Source organism: Rhinichthys klamathensis, unplaced genomic scaffold, assembly GCF_029890125.1.
Source record: "Rhinichthys klamathensis goyatoka isolate OS25496 unplaced genomic scaffold, OSU_Roscu_1.1 h1tg000123l_1, whole genome shotgun sequence".
NCBI classification, from domain to species: domain Eukaryota; kingdom Metazoa; phylum Chordata; class Actinopteri; order Cypriniformes; family Leuciscidae; genus Rhinichthys; species Rhinichthys klamathensis.
In genome coordinates, this window is record NW_026606660.1 from 654,730 (window position 1) to 675,933 (window position 21,204).

The 21,204-nt window shown below is 40.6% G+C and overlaps 2 protein-coding genes across 4 annotated transcripts in view; both read left to right on the forward strand.

Moving 5' to 3' along the window:
• The window catches only part of myt1lb (myelin transcription factor 1-like, b), a 168,800-nt gene extending 156,557 nt beyond the window's left edge, over positions 1-12,243 (forward strand). For all 3 annotated transcript variants that reach the window (XM_056255837.1, XM_056255836.1, XM_056255839.1), the window contains 5 exons: positions 5,152-5,243; positions 5,529-5,632; positions 6,948-6,995; positions 8,808-8,867; positions 11,896-12,243. In XM_056255837.1, coding sequence (XP_056111812.1) covers positions 5,152-5,243; positions 5,529-5,632; positions 6,948-6,995; positions 8,808-8,867; positions 11,896-12,036 — 445 coding nt within the window. In that variant the 3' untranslated portion in view covers positions 12,037-12,243. The remainder of the gene's footprint in view (positions 1-5,151; positions 5,244-5,528; positions 5,633-6,947; positions 6,996-8,807; positions 8,868-11,895) is intronic.
• Positions 12,244-16,698: 4,455 nt separating this feature from the next.
• LOC130088872 (peroxidasin) overlaps positions 16,699-21,204 on the forward strand; it is a 93,508-nt gene continuing 89,002 nt past the window's right edge. Inside the window, exon 1 of the mRNA XM_056255848.1 lies at positions 16,699-17,083. Coding sequence (XP_056111823.1) covers positions 16,899-17,083 — 185 coding nt within the window. The 5' untranslated portion in view covers positions 16,699-16,898. The remainder of the gene's footprint in view (positions 17,084-21,204) is intronic.

Genomic DNA, 21,204 nt, shown 5'->3' on the forward strand with positions numbered 1-21,204 from the left:
TGAGTCTATATAACACCTCTTATCATTGATTGTTGAGTGCTCTCCACCCATGTTAATAATCTGAACGTGCTCCTCCCGAACTTTGTTAATAAAACATAATTTCAGGAAGTGTGTCCCTCCATGCCCCAGGTTTTTAACACCCGAGGAAACACGCGATCTGTGCGTTGTGTTTGGGTGTGGAGTACGCATGTTTAGTTCTCAAGGGAGCTGAATGTGCCCATTGAGAGAAATATGCAAACTCCATTCACGCTTGACCTTATTCCAAAGGGATCTGGGAAAAGCATCTGCAGCCCATAGCTCGGGTCCCGGTGTAGTCGAGGCACAATGCAGACTGAAGTCATGGGGATCGCAGGTCGAGCTGACTGAGGAGATCGAAAAAGGTATGGGTCTCTCGCGCTACTCAGTCACTGGCTCGAGCGATCTGTTGGATCAGGATGTGCTGTCTCTTGTCTCTGGTCTAGCAGATAGCATGCTAGGCGAATGTGGTTGAGGAGGGCGAAAATTCAGCATACGAGGAACTTCTAGATGTGATGGCCCGCACCACGACTAGATTAGATCTGGTTTTAGGGAGTGACAGACAGGGAGTCGCTTGTGGCAGACTCGACGAGCGATTCGTGTCAAGTAATAACCGTACCGCTCCTATGAACTTCACACAGAGGTGAATAAGTCGTGAAAGAAGCCATATTCACCTCGTATCTATCCTTTCCAGCATTTAAATTATTTGAATTTGTAAGGATTGCACGAGCAAGGATATGCGAGGATGCGTCCTTTTGAAGAGATTCTTGTGGGCTTCCTCTCTCTGGGTGAATCCTTATCCTCTCTGAAGGCTTCAACCCTGCTGTCCAAGCTGTTACAGACCACCTCTCACTTAAATGTTAGGGCATATGTGGCAGCAGATCAGGCCAGTGGTGCCTTACACACGATGGCTGTGTTGCAGGCATACCAGGCGGATCTGGAAAGTTTTTTGGATCAGGGTCAGGGACTGAAGCAGTCACTGAGTTGCGCCGCACCACGGATCACTAAACAAACAAATGCTGCCATTTGGTCGATCAATGACGGCGATGGTGGCAAAGGAGAGATATTTGTGGCTGAACTTGGCGGATATCAAGGAGAAAGCGAAAAACTTTCTCCTTGATCCGCTGGACTCGCCCTCTGAATTTTTCGGCACATCTGTAGAGACAGTGGTTGGTAAGATTAGAGAGGCAAAGGCACAGTCAGTAGCTTTCAGAAAGTACATCCTGGGAAAATCAAAATCACTGCCCAAGACCCAGGGCCAGAGGGAGAGCGTGGCCACTCGCGCACCTCCGAGGAGTAAAGCACAGAGGAGGCGGGACGCTAGGATGAAAAGACTAGATCTGAGGGAAGTAATTAATAAGAAGCAAATTGGTTCCCTTTTAAGTAAGGGGGGTGGGGGGCATCCCTCCTTGGGGTCCTCCACTCCCTGTTGGAGCCTTAACCAATCCATGTAGAACCTAACATGCTGCGGTAATTTGCCTTATAGCATCCCTTCTTGTTATTGGGCATCTTTTTGAGTGCTGGGAGTCTTTGGATCCTGGACAAGTCCAGGCAGGATGAAAGCACTTTCCCCCGAATTGTTCTGGGGTAATAGAGCTGAAGCTCCCCAGCGGTTCCCTGGGGGTTTGAGTTTTAGAATGAGGATAATGAGTAATTATTCTTGCAGTTCCTGTATATGCTCCCCTGGAGGTAGTGATGGGGCAATTATTCCCTATGAGCTGTATCAAACAAGAGATGTTGACATAGCTTAACCTTAGAGCTCTGCTCTTGGGCCTCATGTGGCTAATGTCTGGCCCCACAAGGAAGGGAGGAAGGTTGTAAAGGCCAGGACCTTCCTTGTCATAGAGCATAGAAGCTTGGATAAAGGGAATACTGCTACTACTAGACAGCCTTTATGGGTCTTAGGATGACCCCTGAATGATTGACGCATCTGTCTCCGGCTAAGTAAGTCCGTAGAGTCAACTTATGCCATGCCCATTATGATTGTGCATAGGCACAGTTAATGAGGCAGGCATTCCCTCAGCATGGCGTAGAGGGTATTTGTTCTCTATAGTGTCAACCCAAAATGCAGTATTAAAGGAGAACTCCGGCGCAAAATGAACCTTTGGTCTAATTACACATTGTTACCTAGTCAACCGTTATCTGAGATTTGTTTTCATGATTATCGAATGTAAATAGTTTTATCTCTAAAAACAGTTTAGCCTATAAAGCTAGTATAACGCTAGTATATTGGGCATAGATCAATGACAAAAAAAAATCGCTTGTTAATACCACTAACAAGGCTGAAAATAGACCCACACTAACATGGTAGCATAATGAGGGTCCCTACCTTCAAACCGAAGCATTGAGAACTTTGTAAGTGTACAGACAGTTTAATAAGAAGATATTTTAAACATACAGTCAACTTCGTGTATACAGGCAGAAGCCATCTTTGAAATACAGCCTTTACCAGTCGATCTACGAACGCCGATCCAAGTGCGCTGGTGAGAATGATAAGGTGAGCGCGAACAGCAGGCTTGGATCGGCGTTCGTAGATCGACTGGTAAAGGCTGTATTTCAAAGATGGCTTCTGCCTGTATACACGAAGTTGACTGTATGTTTAAAATATCTTCTTATTAAACTGTCTGGACACTGACAAAGTTCTCAATGCTTCGGTTTGAAGGTAGGGAGCCTCATTATACTACCGTGGTAGTGTGGGGCTATTTTGAGCCTTGTTAGTGGTATTAACAAGCGATTTTTATTTGTCATTGATCTATGCCCAATATACTACCGTTATACTAGCTTTATAGGCTAAACTGTTTTTAGAGATAAAACTATTTACATTCGATAATCATGAAAACAAATCTCAGATAACGGTTGACTAGGTAACAATGTGTAATTAGACCAAAGGTTCATTTTGCGCCGGAGTTCTCCTTTAAGTTCCACTTCGAAAGGGAATGTCTCAGGTTATGACTGTAACCATGGGTCTCTGAGAAGGGGAACGAGACACTGCGTTTCGTAGCCATGCCTCAGGCCTGCAAGCACATCTCATTCAGACAAAGAAGTTGATGATGTACATTGTAGGCGCCCTCTATACTCATGGGCGCTCTGGTAATAACATCATAGACTGTCATCGGCCACTGAAACTGGTACCTGAAGCACGTGTGCAAACACTACAGTCACGCTGATGCCGTCCCCATAGCATTAAACCAAGACGCAGTGTCTCATTCCACTTCTCAGGGAATCATGATTACAATCATATTCCTTAGACCGTTTTACTGTTACAAAACAGTCATTGGTGAGTTTGGCAATACTCTAGGTACTTTGCAAAATAAGTAAATTTTATGACCTACATGCACCGCTTAAAATCAGATGCTGATCGGTCTGCACAGTGCCGCATGAAATCAAACATGCCTATTAAAATCAATGCATGAGGTCTATCAGCCAATCAAAAGAGACGATAGCATACATCTGAAAGGTACACACATTCTTTAAATTATGTGATGTCATAATAGCAAACTAAATCCAGGCTGAATTATTCCCCTCAATATTTATAAATAATGATGTTATTGTTTGAAATGTAATATTGTCTATTATTAAATGTATATTACATTAAATAATAATAATTATAAAAAAATATGAATTGTAATAATTGTTCAATTAAATATTAAAATATTCATCAACAATTGACCTAATTCTCATCAACAACCCCTGACCCAATTCTTAGTGGTAAATTAACAAATTATCTTCAAAACCATTCAAATTAAAAGACCAATTTAAAAAGAGAATAACCTTTCAATAAATGTGCTGAGATGAGATCGAGTGTCATCTGTGGGCAAGAGGAAAATTAAAAAGAGGAAATCTTACTCCAGAGAGTAACATCTTTGATCTTACCCTAAACAACAGCATCAAGATTAGAAACAGAGTGAAGGGAACAACAAACAAGAAGACGACCGTAGTGTTCAGGATCTGCACAAGATACATTCACCAGGCTATTTATACACTAACAGAAACTCAGAAACAGATGGTACCATAGCAGTGCTTTCAGGATGGAGGATGGACTACTAGTGAACTGCGGACTGTGCTACTGTGTACTCTTATTTAGCATAGTATGTGTATACACATACTATATATCAGGGGTTCTCAGATCTGGCCCTCGAGGTCCACTACCTGCAGAGTTTCGATCAAGCTCCCCTGTCTGTAGGTTTCCAGTTCTCCTAAAGACCTCGATTAGGTTGTTCAGGTGTGTTTGATTAGGGTAGAGCTAAACTCTTCAGGAAAGGGGACCTCGAGGGCCAGAGTTGAGAACCCCTGCTATATATTTACTACACTATTTGTATGGGTTATTTCATGAATACAGAAAAATGTACATACTGTGCAGTGAACATTGTACATACTCCAGATACAGTAAGAATGATACGATAGCATGCTATTCTAAACAGCACGTGAGTCCGGTCAATATTTAGGTGAGAGCGCCCTCTGCTGCCCTGTATGATGTAGCATTACATTAATGACAACAAATAATGACTATAGGTTTGTAAACTTGTACAAAGAATTTTGTTCTTGTTTTTGTATGAAAATATAAGAAACTTTCATTTATTTATACCACTACTGTTCAAAAGTTTGGGATCAGTAAGTTTTTTTAATGCTTTTGAAAGAAGTCTCTTATGCTCACCAAGACTGTACTGAAGACTATTTGATCCAAAAAAAATAAAAAAATAAAATTGTGAAATATTATTACAATTTAAAAGAACTGTTTTCTATTTGAATATATGTTAAAATGTAATTTATTCCAGTGATCAAAGCTTTATTACTCCAGTCTTCGTTGTCACGGAATCCTTCAGAAATCATTTAATCTTTTCAGAACGGCCTTTATTTGAAATAGAAATCTTTTGTAAACATTATAAATGTCTTTACTGTCACTTTTGATCAATTTAATGCATCCTTGCTCTATAAAAGTATTAATTTCTTTCCACAACAACATTTTCCTGACCCCAGACTTCTAGTGTAAACTGTTTGAGACTGAAGTAAGACATTAGTAGTGGGTAACTGCTGACCACCAAAACTAAATACTACACGGTCACAGACTCTTTTTGGGGAAAAGTGTTAATAATCCATATTTCATCCTCCACATTCTCCTTTCTCTCATTTTTGTAGTCTCTCTGGTTGCCCACGTGCCACAGCGGCGATGAAGAAAGCCCGACTATCAGGAGTGGAGATGCTCACAATAAAACAGCAAACAAGCAATGGTAAAGAAAAAGTCTCTTAAATCTCACTGTAGAACAAAACCAGTCACCAAGACTTTTCAAAATATGCAAGTAAAAATGCAAATTATGACATTCTCTCCATGTCTGTAATAATACCAATTATAGATAAGTGGTTTGTAATGCCTGGGAATAATTCAAACCATCCAAGAGTTTATGCGAACACATGAGTGCAATTATAGAGTATCATACTGTAAAATGACAGGGTGTTTTTATGTACAGGTATTTGCTTTTTCTGCTATAAATCACGTTTGTCTGTTCTCACTCTAGGTTTAGACTGCGATGCAGATGTTAAACAGCTGGATGAAGATGTTAAAGATTTACATGAATCAAATTCACAGGTGGAGGCGGATATGATCAAACTTAGAACACAGGTGAGGATATTTATAGAATGATTTCCATATGTCAGTATTAGTGGTCAAAAGTTTGGAATTATTATGATTTGTTAATGTTTTTGAGGGAAGTATTCATTCATTTGACCTTTGAAAGTACAGTAAAAACGGCAAAATTGTAAAATATTATTTGCATGATTGCATTTATTCGTGTGTAAAAAGATGTAAAAATCATGGTTTCCACTAGAAATAAAATATAATGATAATCATAAGAACCATGATTAATAATTGAACTCCAATCATAATTCCCATCACAGGAATATCAAATATATTAAAATAACAAAGTTATTTCCAATTGTAATAATATTTCACAATATTACGTTTTTCACTGTATTTCTGATCAAATAAATGCAGCCTTGGAGAGCAAAAGAGACTTCTTCATTTTATTCCAATTATTCCAACATTTGACTATAAAACTTAAAATGTATCTGAATCTTTAGTATTGTAACAACCTTATTTACAGCTAAAATAAATAAATAAATAGTTGATATATACCGTGATTGTCACAAAAGATGAAGACGATGAAGATGAGAGTCCACAGGTTCAAATACAAAATGTCTTTAATAATAAAGTAAACTCAGGTAAATGCAGACGGTGTAACAGTGTGCGTTAAACAAACACTAACACTAAAACCGACCGACAACTGAGAGTGAACAGGGAGGACCTTAAATACATAATAGTGATGAACCGAGTGAATAACAGCTCTGTGTCCATGGAAACAGATGAGTGGCGGGAAACTAAGACGAAGGAACACATGTGACTAATGAATACAAACTAAAAGTCCATGAAAGCGAAAGAACATACAGTATATTCACATATATTCACTACTATTTAAAAGTACGTTTTTTGTTGTTGTTTGTTTGTTTTAAAGAATTTAATAACTTTATTCAGCAAGGATGCATTGATCAAAGGTGACAGTAAAGACGTATAATGTTACAGAAAAATTCTACTTTAAATAAATGCTGTTCTTTTCAAATTTCTATTTATCAAAGAATCCTGAAAAAAATGGTTTCTGCAAAATATGAAGCAGCACAGCTGAAAAACAAACAAACAGATAAACAGTAAATATTTAAACAATAAACAGGTGAGACAAAAATGTGTGTGTGTGTGTGTGTGTGTGTGTGAACAGTGGCTCAGTACATTAGGCCTTACAGTGTAAATGCAAAATGTGTAATAAATCAAATTTCAATCCCACAGTGTACTTATTATACTGTAGTCTAAGTTTGAACATTATGTTGTCATACTATGAAGACTATTTTCATCAGAATTAACAAGTGTGTCGATTCATGTCCCACAGATCACCACGATGGAGTCTAATCTGAGGTCCTTAGAGGAGGAAAACAAGGTGATTGAACAGCAAAACGAATCTCTCCTGCGTGAGCCGGCCCGCCTCAGGCATTCACTGATAAACAGTTTAGCTAATATCCAGCTAGCGCAGATGGCAAGGGACCATCCCCAGCAGAATGAGGACAAGTCCTGGACAGAGAGCGTATTGCTTTAGTCTGTTCATTTAGAAAAATCAAGAAAGAACTGTGTTAGGCTTGAGGCTCCTTCAGTAAACTGAGCCTGAGCTCCAGCACTACGGCACGACCGGGTCGTTTCAAACTAGTCCATACGTCAAACGTTGTGGCGGTCAACTGCTGTAATCTGAGTTTGGCGCATTGTTATTGCCAGAGTCAAGGGGAACTCGCTTTGAGCTGAAAGCCTCTTTAAAAGGCCAGCTCTGCTAAAACAAACAACAGCAATAAAGCATAAACCAGTTTTTAGTATATACCAGTCTTAGTTTATCTCAAAGCCTTTTAGTCTTTAGTTTTAATATGGTTTATTCTGCAGCGAGTTGGCTTAAAAACAATCACTTCCACAGACATTTCATTCATCACTAAACCAGTTTATACTAGTGCTATTTAAAGATTTTTTTTAATTTTTAATTTTTATTTATTTATTAATTAACAAAGCAAATACAAACAAATCAGGAACAATGTCAAATCTTACTACGAACTTACAGTGCTCATCCTAGAAAAAAAGGTGCTATTTAAAGATTATTGATATACTATTATTTTTTTTTTTTTACTATAATAGTTTTTGTATTCATTTAAATTTGTAGTCATTTTGTTTCTGTCATTCTCTTTTTATGTCTATTTAGTTATTTGACGTTTTAGAATTATATTTTAATTGATTTAGTTTTAGTAGTATTTCAGCCTTTCAGCCTTTAGTAGTATTTCAACTATACTAGCTGAAATAAAATTAATTTTAATGTAATGATATTGTTTATTAATGAAAATGTTTTTATGGATTTTTTTTTGTTGTTGATGATAATAACCCTGGTTTATACAGAACGATTTTAGGTCGACATGGCTACACAAAACAGATTTCTTCCATCGCGCTCATTTTGTCTTCTTTTATGCTCAACAAAGTGATACCAAATGAATACAAATAAATCGCATCTAATTTCATTTCATCACCAAAAACATAAATGTGTTTAGCTTTGATAATGCAACAATACGGACTGGTTGTTTCTTAAAAGGTTTAGATGAAGCCCATTCTCAGGGAACAGTGACATTTGTGACATTTTCTCTCATTTCCCTCATTTCAATCCCACAGTATCCGAGCTGTAATCACCACAGACTCTCAAGCCTTACAAAGTATGAATAGTTGATCATTACTCGACCCTGAAGCGCTTCCAACCAGTCACAATAAGCTTGGAATTTAAATGCTTTAAATTGAATTGAATTATGAATTAACAGTTGTTCCCTGTTACACAATATGGGTTAAAAGTCTATACCAAACTGGGTTAAAAAAAACCCGCTTTAACTAAATATCATACAGCTTCACATTATTCATTGTCAGCAATCAGATTTTGTCCTTCATAACAGAGCTGACATTTTGAGCTTGATGAGGTCAATGTAAGTGTAAACATAATAAAACATAGTGATACAAATAGTGAATGCATGATATATGGATTAGGGACATAGAAATATTTATAATAATAATAATAAATAAAAACATTTAGAAAGTTAGTCCTTGGTACATAAATGGCATCATGTCCTACAGAATGTCCCGGTAAGTTGTCTTGGATTGGGTGTTCAGACAGTGTCCTGATCTTGTATTGAGCATGTTGAACTGTAAGCTGATACGGTTTTGTTTTTTTTTGCTCTAGAAATCCCTCCTCAAAGAGCCTCCAGTCAGACACAACAGCTGTTTACAGTTGCATCAGAGAGTAAGTCCACAGTTTAACTCTTACCTTCACCATACATATGAATATTTATGCTTTCGATATGTCTGTCAATTTTAAACTGGCTGAGCACAGTTGGTGTTGGTCATGGTGAACGTCATTATGATTTAATCTTTCATTCACGATATGTCCACCTATACACATAAATTGTGTTGTTCATGGTTACTACCATGTTAGTACCTACCTATCCACCTGTCTATAAACTTACCTACATATCTACCAACCTAGTAACCTACCTACCTATCTATAAACCTATCCATATACCTAGCTATATATCAACCTACCTACCTACCCACCTATCTCCAGTATAAACCTACCTATTTACCGATCTACCTAAATACCTATCTATCAAACTACCTATCTACCCACCTATCTACATATCTACCCACCTATCTACATATCTACCCACCTATCTACATATCTACCCACCTATCTACATATCTACCCACCTATCTACATATCTACCCACCTATCTACATATCTACCCACCTATCTACATATCTACCCACCTATCTACCCACCTATCTACATATCTACCCACCTATCTACATATCTACCCACCTATCTACATATCTACCCACCTATCTACATATCTACCCACCTATCTACATATCTACCTACCTATCTACCCACCTATCTTCCTACTTATCTTCCTACCTATCTACATACCCACATATCTGCCCACCTATCTTCCTACCTATCTTCCCACCTATATATTTACCTTTCTACCTACCTACCTATCTACCCACCTATCTATTTACCTTTCTTCCTACCTATCTACCTACCTTTCTTCCTACCTATCTACCCACCTATCTATTGGCGCTTTTCCACTACACAGTACCAGCTCGCCTCGACTCGACTCGCCTTTGTTTGGTTTTCCACTGTGTAAAAGTTGTACCTGTACCTGCTTTCGGGTACTTTTTTTCGTACCACCTCCGGCGAGGTTCTAAGCGAGCTAAGGCGAGCTAAGCCGATACTAAAATGTGACGTGAAAACAATGCCGACTGCTGATTGGTCACAGAGAATCTGCGTCATCATTGCACGCGCCAGATGGAGTATCCAGAATAACCCCGCCATTTTTAAATAGTTTGGCCAGAGATAGTTACTAAACTTACTACTATTATTATGGCAACTCGGAAGAATACGCCGTGGTCAAACGAGGAGGTGCAGACATTCCTTTGTTTGGTTGCCGAAGAGAGGATCCAGCGAGAGCTTGATGGGGCAACGAGGAACGAAATGCGTCGCTATGACGACCGGGTACTATTTGTGGCGGTACTTTCTGCAATGGAAAACGGAGCGAAAAGCGAGCCGAGTCGAGTCGAGCTGGTACTGGTAATGGAAAAGCGCCATATCTACCTTTCTTCCTACCTATCTACCTACCTTTCTTCCTACCTATCTACCCACCTATCTACCTACCTTTCTTCCTACCTATCTACACATCTTCCTACCTATCTACCTACCTATCTACATACCTACCCACATATCTGCCCACCTATCTTCCTACCTATCTACCCACCTATCTATCTACCTTTCTTCCTACCTATCTACCTACCTTTCTTCCTACCTATCTACACATCTTCCTACCTATCTACCCACATATCTGCCCACCTATCTTCCTACCTATCTACCCACCTATCTACATATCTACCCACCTATCTACATATCTACCCACCTATCTACATATCTACCTACCTATCTACCCACCTATCTACATATCTACCCACCTATCTACATATCTACATATCTACCTACCTATCTACCCACCTATCTTCCTACTTATCTTCCTACCTATCTGCATACCCACATATCTGCCCACCTATCTTCCCACCTATCTATTTACCTTTCTACCTACCTACCTATCTACCCACCTATCTATCTACCTTTCTTCCTACCTATCTACCTACCTACCTTTCTTCCTACCTATCTACCTATCTTCCTACCTATCTACCCACCTATCTATCTACCTTTCTTCCTACCTATCTACACATCTTCCTACCTATCTACCTACCTATCTACATACCTACCCACATATCTGCCCACCTATCTTCCTACCTATCTACCCACCTATATATATACCTTTCTTCCTACCTATCTTCCTACCTATCTACCCACCTATCTACATACCCACATATCTGCCCACCCATCTACCTACCTATCTTCCTACCTATCTACCCACCTATCTATCTACCTTTCTTCCTACCTATCTACACATCTTCCTACCTATCTACATACCTAACCACATATCTGCCCACCTATCTGCCCACCTATCTATCTGCCTTTCTTCCTACCTATCTACACATCTTCCTACCTATCTACCTACCTATCTACATACCTACCCACATATCTGCCCACCTATCTTCCTACCTATCTACCCACCTATCTATCTACCTTTCTTCCTACCTATCTACCCACCTATCTACATACATACCCACCTATCTTCCTACCTTTCTACCTAACTATCTACCTATCTATCTACCTACCCAGATATCTACCTACCCACCTATCTATTTACCTACCTACGTAAATAACTAACTAAAACATAAATAACAACATATTTGTTTTTACAAATTATGCCAATCTTGTCCCCGATAGGCAGAACACATGATTTAGACTGATTAGACTTATTATAATAAATCTTGCATACAACTAAATTCAGTCCTGTCAAAGCAATTAACAGCCATTAAAGGAAAAATTCAAATTTGTATCTAATCTTGGCACCAATTTGAAATAGCCCATATGTTTTGGGGTTATTAATACTACAGCAGTTACATTAATTTATTTAAAAAGTATTCTATTTGAATTCTCATTTCTTGAATTCAAATTCTAAATACAAGTCTGCATCCTGTTTGCCCCTCAATTCCAGGAACTGAATTAGAATCTCAATTAGAATCTAGATTTTTTAAAATATAATTTTTCTAAATTCTCAAAAGTGTTCAGCCCAGATTCATGTGTTGTTGTCATCTTCCACATACTGTATTTCATCTGACAGGAGCTTTCCTCTGTGTTTTCACAGGAGCCAATGAGCGAACAGAGCTTTGACGCATATGTGACCACGCTAACGGACATGTACACCAATCAAGATCAGTATCAGAGCGCAGAGAACAAGGCCCTGCTAGAAAACATCAAACAAGCAGTCCAAGGCATTCAAGTCTAGCATCGCAGAATGAAGGGGCCACTTTCCTACAGCGAAGGAACACAGGGAACAAAAGACACTTTCAGAAAAAAGAAAAAAAATCATATGGGATGCCTCACGTTTTGCTGTTGTAGTTTATCAAACAGTGTTGAATTCATGTTCTTTTAAAAAGTGTTATGCTGACTAAACATCATTTTTCTTTGGGTTTATTTTTCTGGCCTTGCTTTTTTTTAAAAAAGATCTGCAAAATAGTTTTGGAAAGCATTCACATTTTGTACGTTTTGTAACGTGAATCATCCTTCTCGCTGCTCATTGATGCACCTTTTAGTGTATATTACACAACAGTGAACATTAGTTTGTGATGCTTGCTGATATAGAGAGTTCAAATCACAGAGGTTAGCTCAGTGAAAGATCTACTGAAAGATGATTGGTGCTGTTTCTTTTTATCATTAATATCAACGCTTACACTTTTTTTTCAATAGTCTACTTTAGAGATTCTGCTGACTTTGCAACTGCATGTCAACAACCTCTCAAGGCCTGGCCGACGTTTAACGCCTCGTGACTAAACAAAGGGCGCCAATGTGAGTGTGCACACCGACGCGAAAAACGCCACGCGTAAAAGCGTCATTTTTTAAAAAACGCCTCGGGTTTGTTTTTTTTGGTTTGACGCACCGCGTCAAAAACTATCCGGCCAATGAGATTGGCGCTTTTGCTCACGTGTCTGGAGCTTCTGAAGTTACAGTAAAACACAACTTGGGGGCGCTCAAACACAAAACGGTCTTGCCGAGCACACATACGTAACGGCGAAGATGATATACGCCAAGTAGCGTCTACACTGCCGGGAAGAAATAAGACGAGGAAGATGCAAGGCAAGATGAATGTAGAGCTGCTGGTCTCGTTGGTGTCGGAACATAAGGAACTATATGACAAACGCGACAGCGACTACAAAAGTCTTGATAAGAGAGAACTGTTATGGAGTGGTATTGCAGAGCAAATGGGCGCCAGCTAATGTCGGAATGAATTTGCATGTTCACTCGGCTCATCGTCAGCGAAAATCGCTTGGGTGTGAACACAAAAAACGCGTTGAAAAATGCTGGCGAATAACGCGCGCCGATATTCGTCCCGGTGTGTACGAGCCTTCAGAGTGTTAGTAGACTGTCAGGTTAGGGTTAGAAGAATAAGTTGACGTAGTTGCAACGTTACTTATAGTTCTTTCATGACAACTCTCAGGAGATTGGTCTGGTAATAGAGATTGGCATAGTAATGGATATGGAAATGTTAATGTATTTGGTCTTGACTGCATAGATCTGCTGCTGCAGAGCAAGTACTGAGACTTTCTACAGCCGATACATTCACAGACATTCTGCTGCTGCTGGACATGTAACAGACATGATGTAACCCTGTAGCAGATCTATACAGGTGGAGCTGGGGAAGAGGGAGGGATTGTGAAAGCGCGCTGCAAACTGATAACAGCAACACTACCCGTATTTGAATGTTGAGCTGCAGCTCATTGGCCACTGATGCAACAGCAACCAATCAGCAGCGCTATGTAGAAAATGATGTGATCGCTAGCAAATGAGTTCGACCAATCAGCCTGAGCCATCTAGAGTTTCATGACAGAACTAGGCAATCAGTAGAGTGTCTGTTGGAGAGCATCAAAATAAAGAGTTAGCAGATATTAAGCAGAGAGTCTACTAATACTCTAATGACTGCTAGTTGACATGTAGTTGCAAACTCACTTATAGTTAGCGGACCTTCGAAATAAAGCATTATACCATATAAACTATAAATTAAAAAGACGTGGGGTAAAAAAACATTGGTGTTAAAGATCTTAGAAGCGGATTTGGAATGTGAATGTTTTATGGTAAGTGTCATGACAGGGAAGGCTAATGGTGGAGTTCCTGACACTGCTTCAACATGCAAACGGAAACGCTTTGATTATTTGTGGCTTCGTCATTTAATCTGCATCAGTGTAACGGCATAGCAGCTCTAACACACTGTACGTCTTCACTTGGTCTATTCTTGAAATTACAGTAGCCAGAATGGAACTGTCTCAGCAATATTTGACTAAACCATGTGTATATAAAAAAAAGAGAGAGCGAGAGAGAGAGATGCAATCTATGTGGTGGGTATATGCAATTTCATGTTTGTAAACAGTGGAAGCTACAGAATCTTTTTACTATATGTAAATGATTGATTTTTATATAAATCTTTTAATACAAATGTTTTAAAGGGAAGTGGAAATTAGGTTTAGAGACGGACGACGCTGCGCTGGGACACCTTCGTTTCCATGCTCGGATGTTTGTACAGTATGGAAACTAACGCAGAAGGAATTTGAAAAGAATACACACAGTAAAGACATTGAAAACGGGACCTACAGGGTTTTTGCCCCCACTTTTTGTGCCAGAAGACAATTTGCACTTATCCCACCTTCGGACGATGTGCAATCTCCAGGTGTCTCTTTGGCACGAGGAAGGCGCGATGACAGACGTTCAGCGGCTTGACGAGAGATTACAGGGATTGAGATATTCGTGAGGACAATATCTTTACAAGAAACATTGTGCATTTTTAAATAACGATGCTAGTTCGTCGAGTATGTTCTGTATCATACAAAATAATCCCCAGCAGCACTTTATGTCTAATTATTGTACAAAATCATAAAAGAGTAGTCAATCAAAATAAAGCATTTTAAGAAGAAAATCTCCCAGTGCGATGGGATCGGTGGTTAGAGACATCAGTAGAGTTTGACGGGATCGCGCCACTACGCGCACCCCTGATCTCTACTATTAGCTGTAGCAACCTTGTTAATAATACCTTATTGAGAGCTAACGCAAAGGGGCTTGTACTTCACTGGATCTCATCCATTGTACAAATCGGCCCTTTTTTAGGGCCCCATCGTTCATGCACAGCATCACATCTGCAGCTTTCTGCCAATATAGTAATGCTTTCAATAGAGAACTAGCTAGTATGGGGTTTTTGAATCAATCGGTACAATGGGAATGGGAATTTAAGCACAAACATGCTCCTCATTTACTGTTGATATTGCATAATATTGATTTTTTTATTTGTAAAGGATATGTGACTAATTACCCAAGGTAAAACAAAGGAAGTCACGTATTAGAATGCGATTTTTCATATGAATTATTGTGAATTCATGAGTTTATTTATCTGGAATTCTTCATTTCAAGGTTGATTTGTTTAATCATCAATGAAGATGGGATTTTGTATAAACTATTGTGCTCTCTGTGGAACTGGAGTTTGATTTATTTTTGTACGATACAGCATGAATTTGTTGACATTTTAATTTTACTATAAATGTGTGAGATCACAAGTTGCGGTGAGTTTTCATTTTTAAATTGTGGAAATTTGTACAATATTTGTCATGCTGGATGTTGACACATCGTACTCTGAATAAAGAAAATGGTGTTGCCACAGACTCGAGTAGACATCTTCTATGATTTATTGGAGAAGAAGAAATGCTTAAAACGATACAGGCTTCATAAATTGATGTTTTTAATGCAAATCCTAAGCATGCGATTTCCTCTAATAAAGATCTGTTTTTGGCTTTGTTATTTATTTTAAGCAGCCATGAACCAGTAAAAGAGTACCAGTAAGGCAAACAAAATCTTATACATTTTTTTAAATCATCTGCATCATTTTCATATATGTACATGTTTAACCTTTGTGATGAATAGTGTATGCTAATTTAGTTTGAACAACCACCCGATGTATTTGGATTGCATTTCTCACAATTTTGACTTTTTTTTCAGTCAGTGAGTGAGTGTTAATGCATTATGCAACAAACAAATGTAAAATGACATTTCATGTTTTACAGCAGCAAGAGGTATTTAGGGAAAATGACAATTTCGTGTAAAAATCTAACTTTTGGCAGTAAAAATCGAATGGTGCCTGACAAAAGACATGTTAAAAATGTATAACTGATAGTGCGTCAAGACAAAAGCATTGCACTGTGGAAAAGCAATAGTGCTCCACACAGCGTGATCAATGCATATAAACAATATATTGCAGTGCAAAAGTATTTCATTGTGAACAGACTCTTATTATGTAAAGCGTATACTAATATGACAGAAAAGCAAAAACTATTTAAATGTGTAAACATTTTTTTTTTACTGTTCTTTTGTAGAATATCACAGAAGTAAAATGCCAAAATTATTAGTAGGCTAATATAGGCCTATTCAATTATAGACTTATATATTCACTAAAAATGTACAATTAATTTGACATTTATTAGCCTAATTGGTGGAACTTTTTTAAATGTAGTTAGACCCTATTTATGTTGAGTACTAGATCATGGGTTTTCAATCTTTTAGATTCAACGGACACCCAAATATGATCATCCTCATGTGAGGGACCCCCATCCTAAACTTTAGCAGTTAGGCCTATACATGTTCAATTATAAAGACCTGTGGAAAGACCTATTCTCTCTACTTTAGAAATGCACTGTAATATGTGTTATCTGATTCAAAATGTGTTTATTTTTTATATTTAAAAAAAATCTAATGTTTTTATTTATTTATTAAATACACGTATTTATTTTAAATTAAATGTATTTGTTTTAGTTACATTATTTTTTGTATTAATTTTGTATTATTATATTATTTTTACTTTTCTCTAAACTTTTCCATGGGCCTTAGCACTTCCTCGATTAATGGTTGCACTTGCATCCCAGTTTGCATACTCAGACTAGTAGGCTACGTACTACGCAAATGCCGGTCCTTTGAAGTGTGTAGTAGGCAAAAGTTTAGTAGGATGGGCTTTTATCGTGCACGATTGAGAAGGCTGTGATTGGTCTCTCATGCCGTCTAGTACACGGTCTGTAACACTGGATTCCTGCACACTGCTCTCCGGCGCACTGGCTGGTCATGGCGTTGCGGACTGTCCGAAACTTACCCTGCTTTTTAAGTGTACTCGGCGTGTTTCTCCTCAGCAGTGGCCCAAACCCGGTGTTCTCATGTCCGAGCCGCTGTTTATGTTTCCGTACCACTGTCAGATGTATGCATTTAAACCTGGAATCAGTGCCCGCTGTTCTTCCTCAGACCACAATCCTGTAAGTACACTATTTTTTCTCTCTCTGAGAGAGTCAGAAACAGTCTTATGTGCTTACCTGCTTTATGAGTTACAAAAGTTGTCAGTAATATTTCATTGTTCATGTTTTGCATTGAGTCAGCGTTGAGCTCATCGGTTACATATTCAGTACAGAAGAATTTGAGTGGCAGTGTTTCTGATTTACGTTTCTCATCTGGACGAGTCTTTGTTTCGCGGATACATACAGCGGTTGTGTCTCACATCTTTAACCCTAACCCTACCTAGGCAGCATTTAGGGCGTCACAGGCGCGAGTCAGCTTTACACACGCGCATTCAGACTCAAATGTTGAAAGCAACTTTGATGGCCAAAATGTTGCACGTATTTATGACATCGGGCCTGTTCCAATAGCCTATACACTTGCGGTCTTAGCCACTGTAAAACATTTGCAATTGATTTTTATCACTTAATTAGAAACATCAGACATTATTTTAAAGTAGGTTACTGTTTCCGTCATTGAATAAAAAATGAAAAAGTAATTCTGAATTTTTTTCTCAGAATTGCGTGATATAAACTCACAATTGCATGTTGTAAATTCATAATTGCGAGATATAAACTCACATTTGCTTGTTATAAAGTAAGAAGTGCAAGATAAAAAAAAAACTTGTATTTGCATGTTATAAAGTCATAATAGGCTTTATACTTGTTATAAAGTAAGAAGTGCAAGATAAAAAAAAATAAAAAAACGTGTATTTGCATGTTATTTTATATCTTGCTATTCTGACTTTATAACTAATCATTGCGAGTTTATGTCACGCAATTCTGTGGCGGAAACAAGCTTCCATAAAAATCAAAGTGTGTAAATAAAGCTGTAAAAAAAAAAAAACTTTGCATTTTTTACAACACTGCAAGTGTGTCCTATCAGGTAATCAGAAGTTCTACACACACTTGAGGTTTTCACACCCACTTGAACACTTCAAACACCAGAAATACTCATGCAAGTGGTGTTGGTACAGGCTCATCCAGAAATGCTTCACGTTCCCAAAATGTCCTAAAATGCTGTCTAGATAGGCAACACACTATGTTTTGAAACAGGGGCTCAAAACCCAGTGACTCTAACCGGTCTGCACACAACCCAATACAGACGAGTGTATAACACTGTGATCTGCTGTACATAATACTATACATAATATAGTATAATACAGACTTCAGCACCGACACGGTTAACAAAACTCAGTGTTGACAGTGTTTGCAAAGAAAGGTCAAAACCTTTGCATGTGTGATTGTCATTATGTGTGGACTGCTATAGATCAGTTGTTCTAGTGAGTCATGATCACTCTGTGTGTGTTTGTGTGTGTTTATGTTGGGTAGGTTTGATTTGGACAGAGCCCACTCATCCAAAACAAGTTCATTTACTTTGATTTGTTATATTAGAGGGGTCATGACATGGATTTTTTATTATTTTAATATGTTCCTTGACGTTCACTTATAATGCTAAGTTTTTTGCATAAGTATATATGTGGAAGCAAATATATATGTGGAAAACCATTATTTATGACCCTCATTCTGACCTGAAATGATCTGTGTTTAAGGCTTTAAGGCTTGTCAGTAAATGGCAACTGTTATGATTGGCTAACGTCATTGCATAGGACACTATTAATGCCCACTCACTATTGCACGCGAGTAAGTGTTTTGAAAATATTATCCATATAAATCGTCATTTACAGACAAAGCATTGTGAAATCTTTTACTTACAGTTTGCGATGTTGCTGCTGTCAGATCCAGTACAGTTGCTGCTTCCTCTTTCAACAACAGTTTCTTTGCCTCAAAATGCTCCGAACAAACATATTATCTTCTGACACGATCCGAGATGCCATTAAAAATAAACCATCCACTTGTTCCTGATGCTGGGATTCTTCTGAATTCTGTACAGAGCTGTTTAAAGGGATTCTATGCAGTTTTTTTTAGCTTAACTGAACAGCTTCAGAGTTATTGAAATGGTTATATGACTTCTTTCGGGTTGAATGGTGGCCTTCTCACCAACCTGCCCCCCCCCCCCTTGGTGCCTGTGAGCGGAAAAATCTCACTTGCAACTTTGGTGCGGCTGTCACAGTGTCTTGGTGATGTCCCCTGGGTAGCCACTAGAGGTCCTCTTCCCCCACAGGTGTCAGTCACTATTGGACTACAATCCCCATCACCCTTGTCGGACTCATTATTCATTATCACACTCAGCTGTTCCCACTCACCTTGTTAGTGTCTGTCTATTTATACCCTGTCTGTTTTATCACTTGTTCTGGAATCCTTGTTTGATGTCACCCGCTTCCCAGAGTCTGTCTTGATTTGGTTTAGTGTTTATTTCTTGTTTTTGGACTGCTTACATGGACCTTGACCTCTTGCCTGTTCCTGGATTTATGATTACGGATTACCCAATAAAACTGCACTTGGACTATCATCCTTTTTGTGTGCGTGTCGTGACAGAAGGATTCCAGCAATATGTATAGATCCAGCAGTACGGGTTTTCGTATCCGTCCCCCAACCACTGAGAAGGAGAGGAGGGGACGATTTAGTAATTTAACAGCCCTACGTCAGCAGGGACAGACGGTGGGTTGCCTGTCTCAGGCAATTTGGACGCTCTCGAGAGGCATGGGTTATAATGATGCTACCCTCAAGGATCTTTTTAACAGCTGCCTGGATGATCCCTTGCGTCGATGGGAGATGGAAGGGCTGGAGATCCTGGATTTTTGGGGTTTTACCAGTTACCTTATACATCGGAGCCAGTGGGATGTACCAGAGCCTCGCCATGCCGACGCCGCCCCGAGTCCGGTGGTCCCGGTTCCCGTGGTCTCTGTTCCGGTGGTCTCTGTTCCCGTGGTCCCGAGCCCGGTGGTGTCTGTTCCGGTGGTCCCGAGTCCAGTGGTCCCAGTTCCGGTGGTCCCAGTTCCGGTGGTCCCGAGTCCGGTGGTCCCAGTTCCGATGGTCCCAGTTCCGGTGGTCGCAGTTTCGATGGTCCCAGTTCCGGTGGTCCCGAGTCCGGTGGTCCAGAGACGGAGGAGGAGGAGAAAGGTCTCCTCAACGACTTGTCCGGTGGCCCCTAACCCAGAGACCATCCCGGAGGTGACTGCCATCCCTGACGCGCCGCCCAGGCGACTTGCTCTGCCCGCGCCGCCCAGGCATCCTGCTCTGCCGGCCCCACCCGAGCTGCTCGCCCTGCCGGCCCCGCCCGAGCTGCCGGCCCCGCCCGAGCTGCTCGCCCTGCCGGCCCCGCCCAAGCTGCTCGCCCTACCGGCGCCACCCCGGCGGACCGTTGCGTCTGCCGAGTCAGAGACCGTTCACATCACGTCTGTTGAGCCAGAGACTGTTTACGTCACATCTGGCGAGCCAGAGACTGTTCACGTCAAGTCTGCCGAGCCGGAGACTGTTCACGTCAGTCCTGTCACGGCCAAGCCGGCTATCTTCACGTTTTATGTAGTGGCTTTCATGCGGGCCTGGGCAACACACACCTCAAGGATGGCTGCTTCCAGTCCGGTGTCTGTTGCTGTTCCTGAGCCGGGTTCTGTTCCGGTGCCGTGGCCGCCCGATGGGTCGTGGCCGCCCGAGGGAAAGTCTCCGCCCTGGCCGCCCGATGGGTCGTCTCCGCCCTGGCCGCCCGAGGGAAAGTGGCCGCCCGAGGGAAAGTCTCCGCCCTGGCCGCCCGAGGGAAAGTCTCCGCCGTGGCCGCCCAAAGGGAAAGTCTCCGCCGTGGCCGCCCGAGGGAAAGTCTCCGCCGTGGCCGCCCGAGGGAAAGTCTCCGCCCTGGCCGCCCGAGGGAAAGTCTCCGCCCTGGCCGCCCGAGGGAAAGTCTCCGCCCTGGCCGCCCGAGGAAAAGTCTCCGCCCTGGCCGCCCGAGGGAAAGTCTCCGCCCTGGCCACCCGAGGGAAAGTCTCCGCCCTGGCCGCCCGAGGGAAAGTCTCCGTCCTGGCCACCCGATGGACTGTCGTCTCCACCATGGCCATCCGGTCGACTGTCGCCTGCTTTGCCCTGGCCGCCCGATGGACTGTCGTCTCCATCTTGGCCGCCCGATGTGCCGTCTGTTTTGCCCTGGCTGTCCGTTAAGCCGTCAACTCCTGTTTATGTTCCCTTCCATGGACCTGGCCCCCCATCCCTCC